Source organism: Mus caroli, chromosome 4, assembly GCF_900094665.2.
Source record: "Mus caroli chromosome 4, CAROLI_EIJ_v1.1, whole genome shotgun sequence".
Classification (NCBI taxonomy): domain Eukaryota; kingdom Metazoa; phylum Chordata; class Mammalia; order Rodentia; family Muridae; genus Mus; species Mus caroli.
In genome coordinates, this window is record NC_034573.1 from 87,886,659 (window position 1) to 87,909,671 (window position 23,013).

At 39.7% G+C, this 23,013-nt stretch overlaps 1 protein-coding gene across 6 annotated transcripts in view; it reads left to right on the forward strand.

The window, feature by feature from the left end:
- The window catches only part of Fggy (FGGY carbohydrate kinase domain containing), a 363,123-nt gene that overhangs the window by 129,900 nt on the left and 210,210 nt on the right, over window positions 1-23,013 (forward strand). For all 6 annotated transcript variants that reach the window (XM_021159484.2, XM_029476124.1, XM_029476123.1 and 3 more), the window contains exon 6: window positions 2,377-2,492. In XM_021159484.2, coding sequence (XP_021015143.1) covers window positions 2,377-2,492 — 116 coding nt within the window. The remainder of the gene's footprint in view (window positions 1-2,376; window positions 2,493-23,013) is intronic.

The following is a 23,013-nucleotide window of genomic DNA, read 5'->3' on the forward strand; positions in this document are numbered from 1 at the left end:
ATCCTAAATCAGATAGGGGACTAATATCCAATATATATAAAGAACTCAAGAAGGTGGACTCCAGAAAATCAAATAACCCCATTAAAAATGGGGCTCAGAGCTAAACAAAGAATTCTCGGCTGAGGAATACAGAATGGCTGAGAAGCACCTGAAAAAATGTTCAGCATCCTTAATCATCAGAGAAATGCAAGTCACAACAACCCTGAGATTCTACCTCACATCAGTCAGAATGGCTAAGATCAAAAATTCAGGTGACAGCAAACGGTGGCGAGGATGTGGAGAAAGAGGAACACTCCTCCATTGTTGGTGGGATTGCAATCTTGTACAACCAAAAAAAATTTTAATGATAAATGTCTCTTGCTTACTTTCAAGTTAGGCCTTAGTAAAATGATACAACATCTGTGGAGCCTACCTTGATACATTCTTCCCCACCACATAAGCATCCACTCCTAGCACTAGGTTGCATCATATTTTCTCAGGTCTCTATGTACTTTCTTTAGAAAACTTAGGGTTAATTGTTACTGTAGGAGTTTATATGCAATTGTTTAAGGAATGTCTGTCTCCCCAGTTGAATTTTCTGCTTCTGGGACAATAAAGAAGTCGGTCTTGTGCATACTACTTGCCACGTAAGGCCTACCATAGCATCAGGATTATAGTAGCCACTAAAAACCAATTGAGGGAACGGTTCTGTATCACTGAATAAGTTATATCGAGACTTTGTCCCATGGAATTGGTCTTTGCTTATCCTTAAAATGGTATGACTATGATTTCGTTGGTTTTGCCACATACCTATGACAATGTGAAGAAAGATTTTTAATGTTTCTATTCAACAAGGATGCTTTATAGCTAGACATACGTTTGCATTTGGTAAGTACTTGTGATACAGAGACAAGAAGTAAACTTTGTGATATAAAAAGGTATCTGTTTTAGTGGGAGGGGTTGAGAAGAAATAAGCATAAAGCCACAGTAGTCAGTCTAAGGCCAGGATATGGCCAGATATATACATAGAGAGACGCTTTTGACTCAACGTGCTATCTTTTGGGGCTTGCTGAAGAGAGACAGTCTGAGCTAACTTATAGTAGTTAACTAGGAATCTGTTGCATAGTGAGAAGACCATTCCAGGAAGAATAAAGTAATGAGAAGTGAGAAAGAAAGGCTAACTACAGGGGTGTACCAACAACTTAGTACTGCGCACAGAGATTTCAGGGATGGGGGTGGCCAAGAGGCAGACACAGACATCTCACAAAGAGTTCATGGAAAAGTTAAAGATTTATAAAGTTTGCTGTGGGTAATATATGGAGAGCAGGTTGAAAAAATATAGGTAGTACCTAGGAAAAAGCAGTTATTAATTCCAGTGTGATAAAAATAATGACTTAAGATATGTAGACTGTGGGCATGGGTGTGAATGCCTAGTACTTGGCACACATAAGAATCTGAAGTTGATCTCTGGCACTGGCAAAATATGCATGCATGCATGCATACATACATACATACATACATGCATATTTTCATTTTCTGGAAGGTAAGAAAAGAACTATTTAAATTACACATATTTAAAATCACAAATTAGAGTTTAATCTTATGTTAGTTAAGTGTTTGGAATGTTGAATCAGGATGAAGAAAGTTGGGAGAGCTTTAAACTGTAAATGATGTCGCATACGCAAAGAAGTATACAAAAACATGTGTCTTTCATAGACGTGGGGTTATTTTTAAAGAAGAATTATAGAATATTAAGGGTTACGTTGTGAAGTGAAGCTGAAAGGAAAATACCATAGAGTATTAAGATATTGATTTTGATTACAGTGGCATATTATTTCCTTTATAGCAGACATTAAAACAAGTATTTCTACAATAGAGAACTTCGAAGATGTACAAAAGTAGATGATGCTGAGAATCCTGTGACTTCATCTCCACTCCTGTGGCCAGTAGCCCAGGACCATTCACTTCCCCTTCTTGTGTTATTTTCATACAAGCCACAAATATGTCAGTCATATACATAGATATTTGATATGTGAATCCTAATGATAAAGAACTATTATAATATAGCCATATCAATATTACATTTCAACTTGAAAAGTTTACTCAGTTTCATCTAATAGCTAATTAGTATTATAATTCATAATTATCCCACATGTTTCAAATATTCACTTACTGTGTTTGTTTGGCCAGAAACTATGTAGGAGACTGAGTCTGTTTTGAAAGCAAAAGGAGCTAGCATTCATTTCCAGGTATATGGAGAACCTGTTATCTAAGCAGGGACACATAACTACTGTTTCCTCTGTGCTATCACACTAATGAAAACCAGGGCAGTTACTTGGCAAAATATGAAGGAAGTTTGTTCACACTGTTGCTCTTGCCTCTCTCCAATTTTTCTAGGTCTCTCTGCTCCTTGGTGTGCAAATGGACATACTCAGCAGAGAAAGGTTGGGATGACAGCTTCTGGAAGATGATTGGACTGGAAGATCTCATTGATGATAATTACAGCAAAATAGGTAAAATAATAGAAAATCCAAAGTGCAATCATTGGTGCATATATATATCAGGATATTTGTGAGATTTTTTTGTTTGAATTACATTATAGATAATCTATTTTTTTCAAGACTAGGGTTTTCAGAATATATCAGCTGTGATATATTCTTTAGATACTACTTTTCTGAGTTGTTTGAACTGGGTATAGATATAGATATAGATATAGATATAGATATAGATATAGATATAGATATAGATATAGATATAGATATATAGTGAAGATATGTCCTGAAATAGAGTATCTGTCCTGGTGCTGACTCAGAATGATCATGCATAAAGCAGTTAGGAGTAACATCATCATGAAGGCACATGGGGATCATTCCAGAAGTAGGAAAATGGTCTCATGAATTTGGTTCAAGAAAAACCACAAAAGAACAATATGAAAAAATAAAATTGAAAAGTCTGAACTAGCAGAATCAGAAATGAGACAAAAGGCAGGATGTAAGCCAATGCTTACCGAGCCACAGACTACCAGTCTTATGTGGCTTTACCTAGATGGCACATATCTGAGGGGATGGTAGGTATTTAGCCGGGGCAAGTTTCAGTATCTGGTAAGCATAATTATGACACATTAACCTTTAACATTTATATGGCCATTTCACAGAACGATGTTTATTTTGTATAGTTACTACTAATTATTCTGGGAAGTAATTGCTAGTTAGGGAAGTGGGCACATATGCTTGAATAGAAGTCCCTCTTAATTTGTTTAATGTGCTGGCTATAGCATTATGACAAGATCTAGAAGTATATTGGATTATGAAAGATATCTCATTCCTCTCTAATGGAGCACAAAAGAAGCAAGCAGCTATTAGTGCAATTTTGTTGAGCTCTCATAAGTTCTCAGCAAGTAAAAGGGAAGAATCAAAACATCCTTAGGGGCGGGGGTGGCTAGAGATATGACTCAGAGGTTAAGAGCACTGGCTGCTCTCCCAGAGGTCCTGAGTTCAATTCCCAGCAACCATGTTTTGGCTTACAACTATCTATAATGGGGTCTGATGCCCTATTTTGGTGTTCATGGAAACAGTATACCCATCTACATAAAAATAGCTAACTCTTTAAAAAACAACCTAAGAGTCACGACACATGCTTTTGGAGGCAGTATAACCTCACTTCTATTACCTCTTATTGACTAGCACGTATTAGCAGACCCTATTATTGCTATCAAACTGATTTAAAATGTAATATGTATTGGGTGAGTGGTCATATGCCCATCTATTGAAATGTGAGAATTATGATTTTAAATTGGTAAACAGCAAGTGACATTTGGTGAAGCTTCTGATCTCCATAGTTAACTCTTGTAGACTTTTCTCTGGTGGAATCTTCATGATTGCTCTATGAAAAGCTCAAGTATAGTAGAAACAAACATGCAGAATTCAAGCCAGCACCTGCACTGCCAGTCACGGTATGCGATCTGTGAGCTGCTCTACCTCCACTAGCTCACTCTAGACAACGAAGCAAAGCTAGAATAGCGAGCAGAGTACTGCGCTGGGACATCTGTGGCTCAGCCAAAGCCACTTGAGAATCTGAGCTGGTAGAAAAGGCTCAGAGCTTGCAACGAGGGAAGAAAGTAGAAAGCTCATCAACTGACGTCTAGGTCTCCAGTTAGGTGATTTATATGCTCTGGCCTCATGAAGCTAGTAACCCCATATTCCTATTTTACAGATAGGAAGTCAGGTTAGATTTCTTTAACCACTTTCCAGGTTTACAGTTTGTGTTGGGATGTTTCTTGTTTCTTTGGAACATTCTACACTAAGAGAGTTGATGTAGTTCTACAACTGGCCTCTGATGGGGTTAGCACTAGAAAACTCAGTACTCAAACACTCAAAGCCAACTTAAAGGAGACTGCAATAAGCATCCATACCTGGTCCAGGGTGGGAAAAGGTAGAATCTGTCTGAGGAGAGTGCCTGTGGGAAAGAGTGATCCTAATTCTCCTCCCTCTATATCCCTCAGGCCTTGTTTCACACATCTAGGTGAGCATCAGAGGTTAGAAGAAGCTTCTAAGCATGAAGATAAGTTCCAAGTTAGCCAGCATCAATACACTGTACCAGAACACAGATTTTCACTTTAGTTACTTAAGGCATTGTGAAAATCAGTATTACCCATTGTCCTTAAACTGTTTACTAGGGAAAGCTCCCATGGTAAAGTAAACACAGGATGAAGTGATGATCTGTAGACTGCAACCTTGTTCACATAGCATTTCCTTGTTTACCCTTAGATATCCCATCCTAGCCTGAGAATGCTCACTGTTGTATTGGAATTACTGTGTCATGTGATTGCTGAGGGGTAAGCTGAGATGGCTGGTATTAGGAGCTTAGTGCTTCCAGCTTTTAAAAGCTCTAGATTTAAAATTACTGGTTTTAATAGCATCTGAGGTGACATGGTTCTACCTTAAACTCCTATTTTTTTATTATGTTGACATTTTCTTTTTTGTTTTCTAATATTGTATGTGATACATGTTCAGTTAGTATGTTAATTCTTCTAGTAGAGCAAGTTACAAAAAATATTCATTAAAAGTCCATAATGTTGACCTAGCAGACATTTTCCAGAGTAACTTTATTAAATCTTTGCCTGTTAAGTTAATGGATTTTTAATAGATGTCAGAAGGAGACATATTATAAACTATAATTTGCTGGACACAAATTAAAACACAACCATTTATCAGAATTAATTGTATGATGTTTCTTTTGATGTTCCTGTCTTGTTAGTTGAGCTTGAAGCTTCAGTGTGAACACAAAGCGTAAGACTTTCAGGAGGAGAGTTTGAGTTTCTCTGGAAGCTTCCTCTGATTCTTCAGCAGTTCTTGGAACTAGGAAAGATGAGTCTCAGAAGTGTTCCGTCAAGAGTTAAGCACTTCTCGTGGCCTCATTGCCCGTCAAGATGTGGGCAACCTAGCACAAAACCTTTTAGCAGATTTGAGCATCGAGTGCCTTGTATTTGAGCATTAATACAATTACCATAATTTTCTCCATGCAGAGCTTTTAGCCAAGTCTTTACCAGCCTTCTTTGGCTCAGGCTGTAAATAAATGCTTTCCCTGAAAACCGAACACCTCAGCTTGGGAGAGTCTCATGGAGGAATGCTCTTGAAATAAATTATTTATGAAATATAAGTTAGTGATCAAATGTGATATTTAATATGGTGTGTCTCAAGGACAAGGCACAAATTGTTATTTGGTCAGTTTGGTTATGGGACATTGTAGAAGGTAAATAAAATAATTTTATGATTTAAAAGAATATAATAGAAAATGTTCTTAGAGACTGTTGTTTCAGTGTTGTGAGTGATGGAGAAAGCATAACCCACTGTGTCTGCCCCCCTTCTCACCTCTTCTCCTACTCCCTTCCTGGCATCTTTCTGTTTCTTTCTTTTTAAATAGGGGATTATCTACCCAAAGTCCAATAAAATGATTTGTGTCAGTAAGTTTTGACCTTTTGTTCCAGGCGAATCATTCCCAGGTCACCTGTTTAATCCCAAACATCTATCAAAGGCAGGCAGGAAGGAAGACCTCAGCAGGGGAACAGATCCTTAGGGTGAGAGGCAAAGTCCCACCTGTTCTAATCGATTATCCAGGCTCCCTTCCAGAAAATCACAGTTGCCTTTTTACTTCCTGGGAAAAACATTTTATTGTTTTTACTGGAGGAGGCCATGTTTTGAAAATTATTGGACCAGCATAACTAAATTTCTGAGAGATTATTTACACTTTAGAGTTGTATTATGTCAAAAGACACAGTGTGCTAACTTTTTAGATTGTTCATTATTTGTGATCAGGAAAGCCTGACACTTAGCAAATGCAGGGCCAAGCAGAGTTGCTGACTGTGAGAAATAGGAGCAAAGACAAAGCACATGTGTGTGGAAAAAGATCCCTGCCAGGGGGGAAGGAGGCTGCCATTTTATTAAACTGGGTTTCTCTGCCCAATGAGACCATATTTTAAGTGCCATACACTGTGGGCAAAATCACATAGCAGAGTGTAAATACCGTTGAAATGCATGATGAATGAGTCAATATAAGTCTGAATGAAGGACTTCCTAAAAAATATCTTTTCTTGTCTTTAGTTATGTGAAAAGCTTAATGGAGTTGTTAACAATTCTTTGAAGTAAACGATAGTTCTAGGTGATAGGCTAGATTTATTTCACAAAGTCAGTGCTCACAGCGATCCTTATGAGCATTTCCTACTGAAGAAGGAACTCCAGGCAGAACAATAGCTGGAACTAATGCCATTCAGTCTTTTGTCTCTGCTTTCAGATATTAGGTTCTTCATGATACTGACCCACCCACTCATGCTCCATGTAGGAAGCTGGCACACAGAGAGGAAACAGATCTAGTGTTATTTTTCTGGTACAAACTTCATTCATTTGACTTGCTTGACTCATGGGCTGAGACAGACCACTGGCTTGAGTGTAGGTGGCCCATGAAGAGACCCATGGCAAGCCTGTCCTGATGCTTTATACAGGATGCAGCCCTACCTGTTTGACATATCCCTAGAGTTATCAGATTTTTTTTCAAGAGTGAATGCTATCAAGATTTTCAGTAAGAGGACAGGAGTGATTTCAGTTCCCAGCACCCACATTTGGCAGCTCACAACTGTTTGTGGTAACTTAAGCTCTTGGGATAGCCAACACATTTGGCTTCTGAGTTCACTTGTACTCATGTGCACATATTCCATAATTTAAGGTGATTTAAAAATCATTTTAAAAATGATATTTAATGTGTGTTCCCTAGTACTATGAAGAAACACTATAAGACTTGTTGATGATGTTGGTAGTGATCCAAGGATGTCTTCTCAAGGGGTAGTACTGGAAAAGTGCTTAAAATATATGAGTGCCCCTTACCAGGAAAAGAAGGAATGCTTCTACAGAAGAAGGGACAATATACGTAGAGGCATGGAGGAATGGAAAAGTGGAATGTCATCAAATTGCTGGATGGGGTAGGAGAGAGGACAGAGGACTGATACCTTGTAGGACTTGAAGATGGGCCACTAGTAAGAGCCTCCACGTAATGGTATTTGCGTCATTGCTTTTAAGATATGATCAAATTACTACTTATGCTAATCTGCAAATAAAAGGGAAGGAACAAGGAACACTACGCATGTCTGGAGCTTCAGTGAAGATGAGTGTTTGATTATGTCCTGCCACCATTTGTCCTCTGTAATCATGTAGAGTACCTTCTTTCCTGTCTGTAAATATCTGTCGTGAAGCGTGAAGTTAAGAGTGATCTCAGATGTCCCCAGGCATGGTTTTTGCAGCCTGTAGGAATGTTAGCTGTTATCATTTTTAACTGTGCCCTGGCATCCTGTACAGGATCACTCCCTTCCCAACCTTCCAACACTGCACACCCACCCCTTAGGTTCCCAGAAATACCATTTCAGCTATTGTCCCTTCCAGGAACAGCCTCAGAGAGCTAGAAGGACAAGGGAGCAGTGATGACCACATCATGATGTGATAATGGCAAGTAATGGTTTTTAGAAGCTTTTTGGGTATGCACTGTTCCTCCTTACAGTTTGGCATCTGGAAGATGATTGGAAACACTCAGAAGTAAGGTTAACCCTCAAGATTCCTCCCTCCTCCTAAAGAATAAATAACTATTAGAGGAAAGGAAAATAAGGGTCTTATTCTAGTACCCACAATTTGAGATAACAACTGAGCCTCAGAGATATGGAGTGAATTTTCTTGATTTTACAGCATCTTAGATACACACCTGAGAACAGAAGTCAACCCTCCTGCATCCCCACTTGGCCACCACTGAGCTCCCATCCATGTAACTTTCTTTCTTCTGTGCCAGTTCTCCGATTTGAAGGTTTACAACAATGTTGCTTATTAAGGCAGTCTAGGTGTTGTCAGCTGAGTGGGAAGAATCACTCATCAAGAACAGAACTCAGGTCAGCTGACACCAGAGGCCCTCCTTAACAATGGTATGCTTTGTCCAGGTAGCCGGGGAAGTTGAATATGGAAGCATAAATATCAACTCATATACAAATGACTAACTTATGTAGACAAACAAGAATAATTAAGTAAAATATTGGTTATTTCCTACTTAAAGGATGTTCCTTATCTCCAGATTTAGATAGGCTTGTTAATAATTCTGTTTCTGCAATCTATGAGCCATGCAAGCTCTGCCAGGTGCAACGTGAGCTCTTTGCACCTCCTCTGGTATATTGCAAAGATTGGAAAATATTTCTAGCAAATATTAGCTATTATTATAAGAACTGTTAATTCCTCTGAACCTGAATGCTCCCATATGACAGGTCATATATGCTAAAGATAGTACCCTGGAATAATTCCAATAATTATTATCAAAACCTGAAGTCGTGAAATGCCTTTTTAAAACTACTCTTGGGATTACACCACCTTTTTCCAAGCAAGGAATAAGACAATTAAACCCTAAGAAGTTATCTTTGCTGGAATTACAGGCCTGTCTAAATTATTCAGTTACATATGGCTGGAGATATTTTTAACTGTTGTTTGAATGATTTATCGTGAACTGAAGGCCGTGTAACCATATACAAATTAAAAGTACACATTATTTTGGTGATAATTAGGAGGAAATCTATGACTAATGTTCCTACAGTGCTTTACAACTTTTAAAGAATACTTTTCTCTGTGTTATTTATTTTTCCATAAAACCTCCAAATGAGTTTAATTTCTGTTTCATATTGGGGGAATCCAGAAATCACAAGCTTTCAAGTGAGAAAAGCATTGGATAAGATCCTAGATACACCACTGACTGGCTGCATAAAATGAGCAAGATGCCAATTGTCCCTGAGATTTAGTTTCTTCATTTGTAATAATGCTCGAAGGGCTTGAATGGACAAGGATGATGTGTGTAAAATGTGTGACTTCTGGAAAGGACTCAATCAAATAGCACCTAACCAACCAACACAGCCTTCGATTGCATTTACAATGCTATAGCAAAAATAGAGTCATCACTGGACTGCTGTCAGGCCCAATCCAGGGAAGAACCCAAAAGGGCTTTGATAATTATATTCAGAGGAGGAACAGTACAGGAAGTAGACTCATGATATGCAAGATAAGGTTATATTAATGACTGAATAATCTTTCATTTCCTTCTTAGCTCTAATTCACTAACTCAATGTGATGCACTGTTAGATTCTGAGAACAAAAGAACTAAAGGCCCCGAGGTTCCTGACTTCATACAGAGGATTGGAGCATTATAAATCATTACATTGCCTCTGTGGTAAATGTTATAAAAATAGGCCAGTGCTGCTTTCAAGAATGTATGTTTATGTGACTGAAAAATGTCTGAAGAAGGTTTTAAACTAAGCTGTGATGCATTCAGTCTTTGAATCGGGTCAAAAGGGTGTTCAGACAGAGAGACAGAGACAGAGTCAAAGAGACAGAAACAGACAGAGACAGAGAGAGCCATAGTGAGAGACAGAGACACACACAGGGAGACCATGGAAAGGAGACTGGTGTGGCTACAGTCAAGAAGGTTGAAAGCAGGCAGTGCTTGTGAGAATGCTGAAACCATGATGGAAGTAGAGGAACCTAAGATAAGTGCAACTTAGGGGAATATTTTGACCATTGTGGCTCAGTGTAGTCACACCCACCTATATATCCATAATTAATAGACTAAGCTAAAGGTGCTATCACATACCTTATGAAACTAAAACTGAATTGCTACTCAGAAATAGAATATGATATCATAATTATCATTACATTGTTTCCCAAAAGTTTGGACCCTAACAGCTACTATATCATTAACAATATATTTTTTTAAAAAAAAACCTTTTTTTTACTTATTAAAAATATAGTAGCAGAGACAGAAACAACCAAGACTGTTTGATAAAGACTGAGGCAATTGTATTATTTTATATTTTTCTAAAATTATACATAATATGTAAGCATATGTGGTATATATTGCATATCATATATCATATATTAATTGTAGTTATACCACATTGCTTGACCTAACATGCTGACCATAGATTATCTACCAAAATCCCCAGTGCCAGGCATGAGAAATCTCTTATCTAGTTGTTGGTCAGGGTAGTTAGTCCAAGTGACTCTCAAAACAATGTCATCTGTTGCTATTGCCCATGGTTGCCTCTTAGAGATTGAAGGTAGGTCTCTATTGCTGAAGACACCAACACGTAAGAGAGAAGATTCAGATTTTTTAATCTGGATCTAACCTGAATGCTTCCTTCCTACAGCCTAGCTTCCACAGTACCATAAACTGTTGTGTCCTGCCAGCCGACCACATGTTTGGGTTCTACCCTGGAAAGGCATTTTGGAAACCTGGAAGAGAAGAGGGGCTAGGTGGGCGAGAAAAAGATGCAGCTAACACAGCCATTCTGATCAAAGCTCAATTTTACTATTCTGCACGCAGTTATGAAGCAGGGGAAGGGGGCCCGATTCCCGCCAAATAATCTTGGGGTCCAGTAGCAGGGTGACCACGTGATGGCTTCGGAACAGCAAAGTGGCAAGCTCCAGCAGTGGGCGTGGCAGAAAGGCAAGCTCCACCCCTGAGCAAGCAGGTTTCAGGCTGGGGGAGGTTACAATAAACTACTATGTAAGCTGCCAAGAGAAGGAAGAAATCAGTAGTCCTACGTAACTGTAATACCTATGAACCATAGCACTGACCTGTGCGGCAAGATATCACTGGAAGTGCAGTAGTTGCACTCATATCTTAGTGATATCCATCAGCTATGTAATTAGACTTAAGGCCCACTCAACAGGAAGAAAATCATACCTGGTACTGTACATACAGCCGATTTCCCAGGGCTATTGAGGTCGTGGATCTTAGAAGAGAATCCATAGCTACCTACCATCTATCATCAAAGAACACCTCTTTACAGCAAATGGAGACCATTACATAAAGCCACAACAGTATACAATGTAGCCATCACCAGAGCTTAGCCCCAGTGGATATATCTGCAGCACAACTCATATACCTGAAGCTCGGTCAGTACATTATCAGAGATGGGGGAGAAAATAGAAAGGACCAGAGGATCAGAAATTTAATTGTGAGATGGGCTTTCTAAACCAGACCTGAACAATGACACCATCAGTAGACATGCTAACTCAGAAGAGGGAGATTCTCATGGAGTCCCAGTGCTAGACAAAAAACTGTAGGTACCAAATGACTGCTGAGAGGAGAATTAGCCTCTCCCAAATATAAGCACCATAATTGGTTTTGCAGCCCTAGAATGATATGTGCACAAACAACAAAAATGAATCCATCAGGTTGTATTTTTATATAATGCATATATACATGGCAATTATAATAAAATAAAAAAGCTATCAATTTGAGAGAAAGCTAGGAACAGGAGGACATGGAAGGGATTGGAGGGATATTGTTTTAATTAACCTACTCTTTCATATATTACATCCTGACAGCAGTTTCCTCTCCCTCCCTCTGCTCACCCACTACCTCCATCATCCCCCCCACCTCTTCCATCTTCATCCACTCCTCCTCTGTTTCACTTCAGAAAAAGGTAGGGTTCCCAGGGCTATCAATTAAACATGGCATATCAAGTTACAATAAGTTAGGTACTTCCCCTCATATTAAGTCTGGATGAGGCAATCCAGTAAGAGGACAAGGGCCCCAAAAGTAGGAAAAAGCATCATGAATACCCCTTCCTTGTTAAGAGTCCCACAAAACACCAAGCTACACAACTATAGCATATATGGACAGGGCCTAGGTTAGAGCATGCAGGGTCCCTGATTGTCCCTTCAGTCTTAGTGAGCCCCTATGAGTCTATGTTGATTTTCTGGCTTTTCTTGTGATGCTCTCAACTCCCCTTGGCTCCAGCAATCCTTCCCTTCTTCAGCAGGATTCCCTGAACTCTGCCTGATGTTTGGCTGTGGGTCTCTACATCCATTTCCATCAATTGATGGATGAAGCCTCTCTGATAGCAATTGGGTTAGGCATCAATCTGAGTATAGCAGAATGTTAGTAGCCATCATTTCACTGACTTATTTTCCTAGTCATGTTTGGTTCTATCCTAGTTTCTGGGCCTTCTGACCTGTGGTTTCTGTTCCTCCAGGCACTGGGTCATGGGTGTGCTCCCTCTCATGTTAGGGGTCAGGTCTCAGGCTGGACCAGTTATTGGTTGACTATTCCCACAATATCTATGTCATCTTTACCCCAGTACATCATGCTGGCAGGACGGATTGTAGGTTGAAAGTTTTACAGCTGGGTTGGTATATGAAGCCTACCACTGGAAGTCTTGCCTGGTTACAGGAGATAGCAGGTTCAAGAAAAGTATTCCCTATTACTAGTAATATTAGCTAGGGCCATCGTAATATGTTTTGGGGAGTTCCCATTGCCCTAGGTTTCTCCCCTGCCCCCAAACTGCCTCCCAACTCCAGTTGTCTCTTTTGGTGGGATATATTTATTCGGTGCACATGTATAGTCCTCTCTTTTTATTTAAAATACAGGAAATGGGAAAATGCAGATTCCCCATGGTTTGTATGTAAACTTAGTGGTTACTTAGATTAGCTAGAGTGTTAGGTTGCTGAGGTTGACTAAACCAAGCAAATGTTCATGCATTGTATATCAATCACTTCATGGTGTTTTCTTAATATTAATCTAATCTTCCTTACGAGTCTTGGTAGGTAATATTGTATCACTATACTAATGAAGAAACTACATTGCAGGGGATTCTGATGTTCAAGGTCATAGGTTAAAAAAGCCATAGATTCTGGAATCTCATAGGCCAGAAGTTGAGTTCAAGATCAGTAAGAGCTCAGATTGCATTTGAAGACATGTGTTTTCCTTGGAGCCTCACAGTTAAAAGGCCACAGAAATGCAGGTAGGGAGTGGTATCGTTAGAAGAGCAGGGACCTGGATATAGTAATCAGTGTGAAACAGTTGAACAGGCTGGGTTTGACTCACCTCCTGAAATCACCTTTCCCAAGACAAGCATGGTAGGCATTCAGCAAGATTCTAATTCCAGGCTGCCTGTCACTCAAGCACATTGGTGCTGATTGGAAGAGACCTCTGACCTTCACGTATGAATCCTCTTTCTGAGTACCACCACAGAAGCTGAGGAGAAGGCTTCTGACATTCCTGGAAAGAAGGAACAGAATATTTCCTTGAGAGGCTGAACTAGTAGTTTTAATCACATCAAGTACACAATGAGTTTACTTTTCCTTTCTCTGAAGGCTATTCGCATAGGACTTGCATCCAGAGCCTATGCACACTAGATGCTGTGTCAACATTGTCATTCATTTAGAGAGGGGTTCATCCAGCATTCTTGAGAGGCTTCTCCTGTGTCCCACTAGCTTTTGCATTGCATGTGACATGTCATCACTCTTATGCCTCACTTTTCATGGTCACACAGAAGGAAAGTGGTGACCTTGGTGTCTGCGGTGACCTACCCCTGACTCCATGGTTCTTCTGTGGTTTCTTTCCCTCAACCCCGTTCTGTGAGTTTTGACTTCTACATACCCATGACCTTTTCAGTTTCTCAGCACAGATCAACCTTTCTGAGAATCCACAACAGGGGGCTGCTGTGATGAGTTTGTCGGGTCACTAGTTGACTAATGACTTTCTTTAAGGCCTTCTGGCAGGCGCTGCCTTGCCTTGAACTTTATTGATCCCAGAAGTTTGCCTGCCACTCAGACAGCCTCTGCAGGTCCTGGGAGGTAATGAGTCATGGATCCACCTACTCTGTGACCCATCTCCTCTTGTGGTGAGCAGAATGAAGATGATCTCTTTGTGGTATCATAAAACCTAGAGAATGACATTAAAATTCTGTTAAATTTTCATACCATTTTACCTGTAGAAATATACACTGTATGGGAGGGGAGAGCAAACCAAATACCCGTATTGGTGTTCTTCCCTGCTGTTCCTATTTCAGAAGCTACTTAAGGGACAAGGTAATGATTTTATGAGGCTTATTAATACTTCATGTTCTTTGCCCCTCCTCCTGCCCTTTTCTGTCAAGGACTTTGTATCTTGGCTTTAAACTGAAGCAACTCAGCTGCCAGCACGTTGTTAAAAGCAAAATCTTTGCAGTGTCTTGCTTGTTCTGTGATGCACACCATGCACAAAGGTCTGAGGTTGATTCTTGCTACTGAGGGAAAACAGTGTTTGTTTTCCAGACTTTGGGGTAACTGTTGGGGAGCTAGACTGACATGAGTTTGCAACCTGATGCTGCCTTGTACTACCAAACCAGTACTTAACCTGTGTGGGCCTCAAAAGGCAAGCAGTATATCTGCTTGGTAACTTCTGTGACTTCATATAAAGCATTTTAAAAATTGAACTAAAATATATTTGCATTATCCTTCCCCATTCACCATTCTGTTCCCCCATGTCCAACCTGAATTTGTGGATTCTTTTTCTTCAGCCTTTGTATAGACATAGGAACAATTCATCATATAAATTCAGTGTTACATATATATGTTCATATTATGAGTATATATGTACATATATATTCATATTTCTAGTGGTGAGTACTTAGCATTGGATAACCTCCCTGGGGACTAATCCCTGGGAAAGACCAATTCTCCCTTTCTCATCAGTTTTTAATTGCATTTACCTCTTCATCTAGGCATGGGACCCGGTGAGATTGCTCCCATCTGCATTGTGATGCCAACTGTTGTTTGAATTGTTCAAGTCCTGTTTAAGAAGACATGCTGTTGTGATTTCATTAGTGTAGTTTTTTCTGTAATAGCTAGAAGGCACAATCTTATAGCAGCCTTCATGGATTTCTGGCTCTTAAAATACTTTCATGTTGTTTTCCTCAGGGTTTCCTGAGACACAACTGCATTTTTGTGTTTGTTTGTTTGTTTGTTGGTTTATCAGCTGTCGATAGGCACCCTAGGATCAGTTGTTCCTTTATTTTAACCATTTGGGCTTTTTATAATGGCCCCCTGCTGTTGCAAAAAAGAAGCGTTTTGATGGTTGGTAAGATCTATGCTTATCTGTCCATGCGTAGATAAGTATTTAGACTACGGGTAGGAATTAAACTGGTTTACCACAATGGATCTTGTAGGTCCTCATCTAAGATCCATGGCCTCACAAGCCAGGTGCAGTTGACTAGGTTTCCCTCCTGCTAAGCAGGCCTTGAGTACAGTTAGATGGCTATTAGTTACGCCCAAGATATAAATTCCACTATTGCACTTTTAGGGAAGTCTTGCCATGTGGGTCATTGGTGTGGTTTATGGGCATTATAGCTGGGTAAGACTATTTCTTTCCTTCCTTAGAAGCTTGCATATTACCTTCTAGTACTGTGAAAGTTAGTTCTCCCTGAGGCTCTCTTAATGTGTCATTGATGGGGTAGATCTTGTCTGGTATAAGAACACAACCAATCAATCTCTCTCTCTCTCTTTCTCTCTCTCTCTCTCTCTCTCTTCTCTTTAATAATGACTTTAATTTTTTTTCTGTTTCATATAGATATCACATTGAGCAACTTTCACAATGTCCCTTAACCCCTTTGCTACATTGAGTATGCAAAGCAAACATTTGTAGTGGGCTTGTGAGCACTAATAAATTCATTTCACTTCATTTTGTGTTCACCCTTGGACTCATTTACTCTTTAGTCTATTTTATTTTTCATTGTCTTTGTGTTCTTGTTATAGGCTGCTAGAGCATACCCAATGGCACATAGCAAATATAAAACAATTCAGAATATGAGTGCTTAGTAAATACCTTACAAACAGTATTGGTTTATGCTGGGGAAGTAGGTAAGGATGGATGTCAGCAGTGTGACTGTCATTGGATGCTGTGGATATGTGTTACCATCTTTAGAGAGGGAATAGAAATGGATGTGAGAAAGCTTTGAGCAATTCCAGTTCATGAAAGACAAGGCTAAGGGTGCCTGCAGATATCTGTAAAAGCCATCAATATAGCCAGACCAGGAATGTTTACAATGCGGAGGAAGGGTCTCTGTGGTTGTAAGCAGAGGGAGGTGAAGACTGAAAACTGCTTATACAATGACTAGTGTGTGTGTGTGTGTGTTTTCCAATCTGTCTATGCTCCATGATACTACAGACCAGGACATTTATGAACACTAGAACTCTGTGTCTCCCAGTTTTGGAGACAATCTACTGCTGTCTGATATTGGTTGACTTGCTGTGTTCTCACAGGGAGAAAGACAGGACAAGAGAGTAAACTCATCACTCCAGACTGTTTACATATGAGCATTAATGCACTCATGCATCTCCCTAAAGGCCCTTTCTCATCAGTTTTTTTTTTTTTTTTTTTGGATATTAAGTTTGCAACATATCAATTTTAGTGGCCATATTCAGGCTATAGGAGAAACTTTAGTGAAAGCTACTTTATTATAGTAGCAGGGCAGAAGATAGGAATTAATAACTAGTATTTAATGAACAGTTACTAGATGCTATGCCAAGTACTTAGTATGCATTTTTACTTTACAACAACCCAGTGAGGAATATTTCCTATTACAGAAGACAACCATGAAGCATGAAGAAGTTAACCAGCTGATGCCACACAGTTAGCTGGAGATTGAATCAAGGTTCAAGCCAAGATGGTCAGGTCAGGCACCATTGTGGAAGAGGAATATTTAGACAGCACTTAAGGAACTTGGCTGTCAAGAAAGGAACTAGAGATGGGATGGCCACCAAAGGCTGATGACTATGCAAAATAGGTGGAGTTCTCCATCGCTTCTTTGACTGACTGATGGAAGAGAAATGCTTAGCGTTGTTTGATTGCTGACAGGAAATATCTAGCAGCGCTGTGAGGACAGCAGAGAAAGAAGAGACAATCAGAATGGCAAGGACTCTGGGAGGCAGAAGGCATCATTCTCAGGACAGACTCCGTAGTCAGTTCCTGAAGAAAGTGAACATGGTATGACGCTGAAAGCAACAGGAAGCAAGGAGTAGTGTGCATTCACAGAGCTTCTGCCTCCCTTGGGAAAAGAGAATAAGCATGCCAGTGAGGGGCTGAGAGAGAAGCAGAGGAGTGAGGCGCTTGGGAAATGGAAAAGGTGCCAAAGGAAGTTCAGATACTCAAGGAGAAAGGAGATCAAGAGAATGTGGAGACTCTGGGGGTGTTGAAAGCCTGGCAGAGGGGCAGTATGTATTCCCTTGGAGTCTACCCAGGCCCTGAGTTTTCTCCAGCATTCTGATTGCAAGTAGACAGGAAAAAGTAGGCTTTTTGTTTTCTGTTTTTGTTTTTGTTTTTGTTTTTTAATTTTGCTTTGTTTTGTTCTGTTAATGAACGGGAGCTGTGGTTGCCTGTTCTGCAAGTCCTTGGTAACCCTTTTTTCTTCAGCCACCATATCAAGTCCTTTATGAGATGTTATTGTGAGTTATCTTCTATGAACTCTGACTATCTGCAAATGATGTCAAATCTGTTTTGCTCCAATCTCCCACCATGCCTCAATAGGCTGCTAGAGCTTTTTCCTGGTGGGAACTTGCTGCCTGTAGTCCATTCTGCATACAACTGGTACTACATCTTTGATATTGACTTCCTAGAATAACTTTCTCAAGTTTTTCTACTGACCTTAGGAAACTTGGAGGTGGTGGGGCCCCCATGTAGGCCTGCCACAGCGTTGGTACTGCTCTCTCCACTCTGTGCTCCCATCTTCACCACAGCACCTCCCTTGTGGCTCCATGGTCTTACTTCCAGTGTCAAATCCATGCTCTTGACAAAAGGACAAGGGAAAGGGCAAAAGTGCCCATGTGAATTTGAGCTGCTTTCATTCTCAGGAGGTCATCTCTGACACCCTACCTCATCTTGTATCTCATGGCCAGAAATACATTCTCTCAATACCACTATCTAAGGAGGAACCCGGTAAAACATGGCTTTCAGAGGTTTGTTCGCAGTCTCCAATATGATGAGAATCAAGGCAAGATGTGGAGATGGTGGAAAACTTGGAGGTTTTTGGAGTAAAGAATCTGGTTGGCCTCAGAATACTTCTATCTGAGTATCAGTGTGGAGGACTCTGGGCACAGAGTCTCCAGTATAGATTTCTATGGGCTTGGTTTAGAATAATCTTTCCAGTGTGCAATGCTAACACTATTGACTTTAAATTTATACAGCTAAGAAACTAAGAGTGAACTGAATAACCTCTCTTGGTTGTACAGAGACTTTTTAAGGGGTTTACTGCCCACTTACATCTCAGTCTTGGGCATATGGAGAAACATGTGTTTTCCCTTGGGAACACATATGTGCTGGGATATGTTTCATGAAGAGTACCTAATAAAAACTGATAGGAAAAAAACCCCCGTTTTATAGGTTCCTATTTCCTGATGTAGATTCTAGCTCAGGGCTTTGCTAACTACCTCTTGACCAGCATGGTTGACTTATCTCCCCATACCATCACCACCCCACTGTGGATGTATCGGAAAAACACTGACTCCCATAACCAGATGCTGAATAAGATGTGCACTCCTGTAGATACACTAAACTATTCAGAAAATTCGGGCCCTAGTGGTACAGGGTAAGGCTTCCAGGGATCCAAACAAATGTGCTCATCAAATTGATAACCATGTTTACTGAGGTCCCTTCCTCACCAGCTGAGTCTTCTGATGGTTTAGGTCTCCCAGGAATCATTTTTCCAAAATAGCCTGATGTTGGAACCTCCTGTGGGCTTGCCAGGCACTGGTCTCAGTGAAGTCTGTATTGTTCGAGCTCCAAAGCAGTCCCCAGAGGCATACAAACACGAATCATAGGCAAATATTCTCACACTCATACATGTTGGTTTGATTGGTTGTTTGAGACAGTTTTGCAGTGATCTTCTTGTATATGCTTCTCAATTGCCAGAATTATAGGTGTGTAGCATCATCCCTAGCTTCCAGCAAGTTGTTGCTTTGTAATAATGACTACTTACTTAAGGTGCTAGTTATATATGTTTCTCAAGGAATTATATTTCCCTAAGCATTATAATTTTATTCCATGTGTATGGTATATAGAATATATTTATTATTATTATTATTATTATTATTATTAGTTACATTATCTATTTCCTATAAGTACAGGAAATTGTATATTTTAAATATGTATTTACTATTATATCTAAGTGCACTGTAGCTGTCTTTAGAAGCACCAGAAGAGGGCATGGCATCAGATCTCATTACGGATAGTTGTGAGCCACCATGTGGTTGCTAGGATTTGAACTCAGGACCTTCGGAAGAGCAGTCAGTACTCTTAACTGCTGAGCCATCTCTCCTGAAATGGTATTTTTTATATTGGTTTATTTATTTACATTGCAAATATTGTTCCCCTTCCCAGTTCCCCCTTCAAGACTTCTTCATTTCAGATAAAGAAACTGAAGCTCAGTGAGGTAAAACATCACAAAGTCAAAAAGTACTAAATTTGCATATTTAATTACCTAAATTTTATAAAAATGGATCTGAGGAAACGGGGACCTCTGTTTCCTCCACTCCAAACTGCATGGACTGCATTTTTCTCTCTTCAGTTCTCAAATGAGGGCTGATTGATTTGCCATTCAGAGGACATCTAAACCTTGCTACTCCTTCTTCCCCTTAAAGTTTCTGATTCAGGTATTCTGGGTGGGACCAGAGAAATGACATTTCTAACAAGTCCCCAGGTAACTCCTGTAGCTACATCTGGAGATGTCCAGTTTGCAGATTCCTTCCAGCTATTCCCATCATCATCATCATCACCATCATCATCACCAGCAGCACCAACAGCAAACTCTTCACTTTCTCAAGTCTCCTGCATCAAGGGATCAAAAATACTTCAAAGAATGATGTGACAACTAGTCTGTCCCAATTTGACAGTTCAGGGAAACTCAGCATGGATGCTGATGAAAGTCAATCCTGTGTCAGTTTTCCTGTTGTTTTAGTCAATATTTGTTGAGGATAGCATGCGAGAGTATTGTAGGTCTCAGCATCTGCACTGTCGCAGCACCTTTAGTCCCTGTCTGTGATGTGCTTATGGACTGTGGGAAAAGTGATCCTCTGCTTATAGTCATTAGCAAAGGAGACTCAGAAGAAAAACAGTGTATTCTCTGAGACTTGTGCAATAACTTCACGTTTTATCTAACTTGGGTTTACTTTCTACTGTGGTCTTCAGTCATAGAGAGTCGTTTCATTTTGACTTTTATTCTTTGCTTTTTGAGTGATGTTTTGCTGTTTAGAGTCAGCAAGTGGGGCATCTCACTTAATTTTTGTCTATCTAAAGATGGCCTTTCCATTCTAGATGAAACCATGGCTTTTCTAAAATTTGCATTTCATTTTTAGCATGTGAAGACAGTTTAAATCCAAAGCAGGAGCAGACACCCTCATCTAAAGCAATTTCCTCGCTATTATTCTAATTTCCATGAAATTAGAAGTCCTGGGAAGATGAATTCAAATAGTCACCTCCATCCTGAGCCTTGCCCCCAGCAATTTGACTCCTTTAAAGAATAAAAGATTCAAGGTTCTTAGGGACTGCTATAAAAAGAGAATGAAAGAACATAGTATAGTGTGAAGGCTAGCACTGCTTTGTAAAATTTTAATTCAAAAAAATTTCAAGGATTTCCTACAAGAGTATGTATTTATATTATTTCTGCTCCTTCCTCTCCTCTAACATCTTCTATGCCTCCCACTCCTTCTCAAATTCATAACCTTTTTTTTAGTTACTATTGTTATGTATACACACACAGGCACACATACACCCTGCTGAATTCCTTTAGTGTACAAGGATTATTACATGGAATTAGATAACCTCTGGGGGGCTTTTCCCTATATAAGACTGATTCACCATCCTTAAGTAGTCATAAGTTGCTTGTAGAACTTCATCTAGCAATGAGGCCTTTGGAGATTTCCTCCATCCACATTGGCATGTCTAGTCGTGTTGTCATTATAAGAGTCTTGTTGAGATGACTATTTTTGAGATCTCAAGGGTACAGCTTCTTTGTCATATATAGAAATTGTCTCAGAAGACTTCCTGGTCCTCTATCTCTTAAATTTTTTCTGCCTCCTCTTTAAGTAATGTTCCTTAGATGTTGGGGTTATAGTATAGATGTATCTGTTGTGAGGTTATAGTATAGATGTATCTGTTGGTGAGGTTATATTATAGATGTATCGGTTGGTGAGGTTATATTATATATTTATCGGTTGGTGAGGTTATATTATAGATGTATTGGTTGGGCTTGGCATCGCATAGTTTGTTGTTCTCTGAATCTTGATGAGTTAGCTGTGTACTTCTGTAATAGTCTCCATCTGCTGCTGCTGAAAAAAAAAGCATCTCAGATCTACACTCATTTGTGGGTAGAGGGGTAAGTATTTAGAATGCAATTAGAGATTATGCTGGTTTAGTATTCTTGAGTATTCCTTATGTCTAGGCATCACTGTCCAACATTTTAAAGGAGTCATCTGATTAATGTCCCAGAAACCAAAGAGATGTGGGTCCTATTTGTATTTATGACTTATGTGTGAAAACTGAGGTTAGGCAATGGGACTAACTTCTCAGTCCTCTTGTTGGAGGACAGACCTGGCTGCCTAGAAGAGCTCATACTGTTATAAGCAAATGCATCCCTACTCATTGCAGCCCTTGCATTTTTTATAGGATCTTCTGACTCATTCGGCTTACTGGTTTTCTGACTCATGACATTAAGCAGGGTCACATCCAGTATATCCTAGGTGCTCTTTCCTGCCCTTTTCCTGCTTTCCTTTCTAGAGTGTTCTGCTTGTGCCACTGTCTTCCTTCTTTGTATATACCTAAAGGGAAGCCCTCTCACAGACCTCCACTACCTCTGAATCTGGTAAGCTCGTTAAAGAATACACATGGACAAAGTCAGTAGTTTCATGTCAATTAAAGGGGACTTCCTCCACAAATATGAGTATTTATGAATTTAATTTGATTAGGAAATGCATCAGCAAGTAATAGCTGGGCAAAAATCTCTACAGTCTACATTATTTTAAAAGATTTGGTAATAAAATTAACTCAAGTTATTGATAGCTCATAACTCATATGAAGTACATAACATGTTTTTGAACAAAGTTATCATGATACTTTTAGGTATACAGAGCTTTATTTTGTCAAAGAATTACAAAAAGCATCGACAAAGGATCCCACAACCTATCAGTATGTAGGCTCAGCTTTTTTTTTTTTTTCTTGGCAAAACATTCTTCTACTCTTCAAAGGATTGGTGGTTTCATTTTCTTCAAGCTCCTTAAAATGGTTCAGAAGTCTTGGCTAGCAAACACCTTTTTAAAAAAATCAATTTTCCAATAATTTAGACTGGATCAGACCCATATAGCTACCTTTCCCTTCAGGGGGCTGTGCTTTCAAGATGATTAAAGCGAGGCAGCTGGATAGATCCTGAGGAAATGGGCTTGGAAATGTCCTGTGATTTGTTACGGACCCCAAAGCTTTGATAAAATGAAACAGAACCCTAAAAAGCCTCTCAGCTTTGTCACGGGGCATGGCAGTGTCCATGGTACAGGGACAGGGAATACCCATGCAGGCTACACTGGCATCCCCTTTCTACCCAGACTTAGACTTTTAGCTGGACGTGGGACACATTAAGGCCTTCATTCTCAAGAGTCCTCCACATCTGTGTTTTGGCTGGTGAGATATGTGCAGGCAGGTAGCCCAGGATTCTAT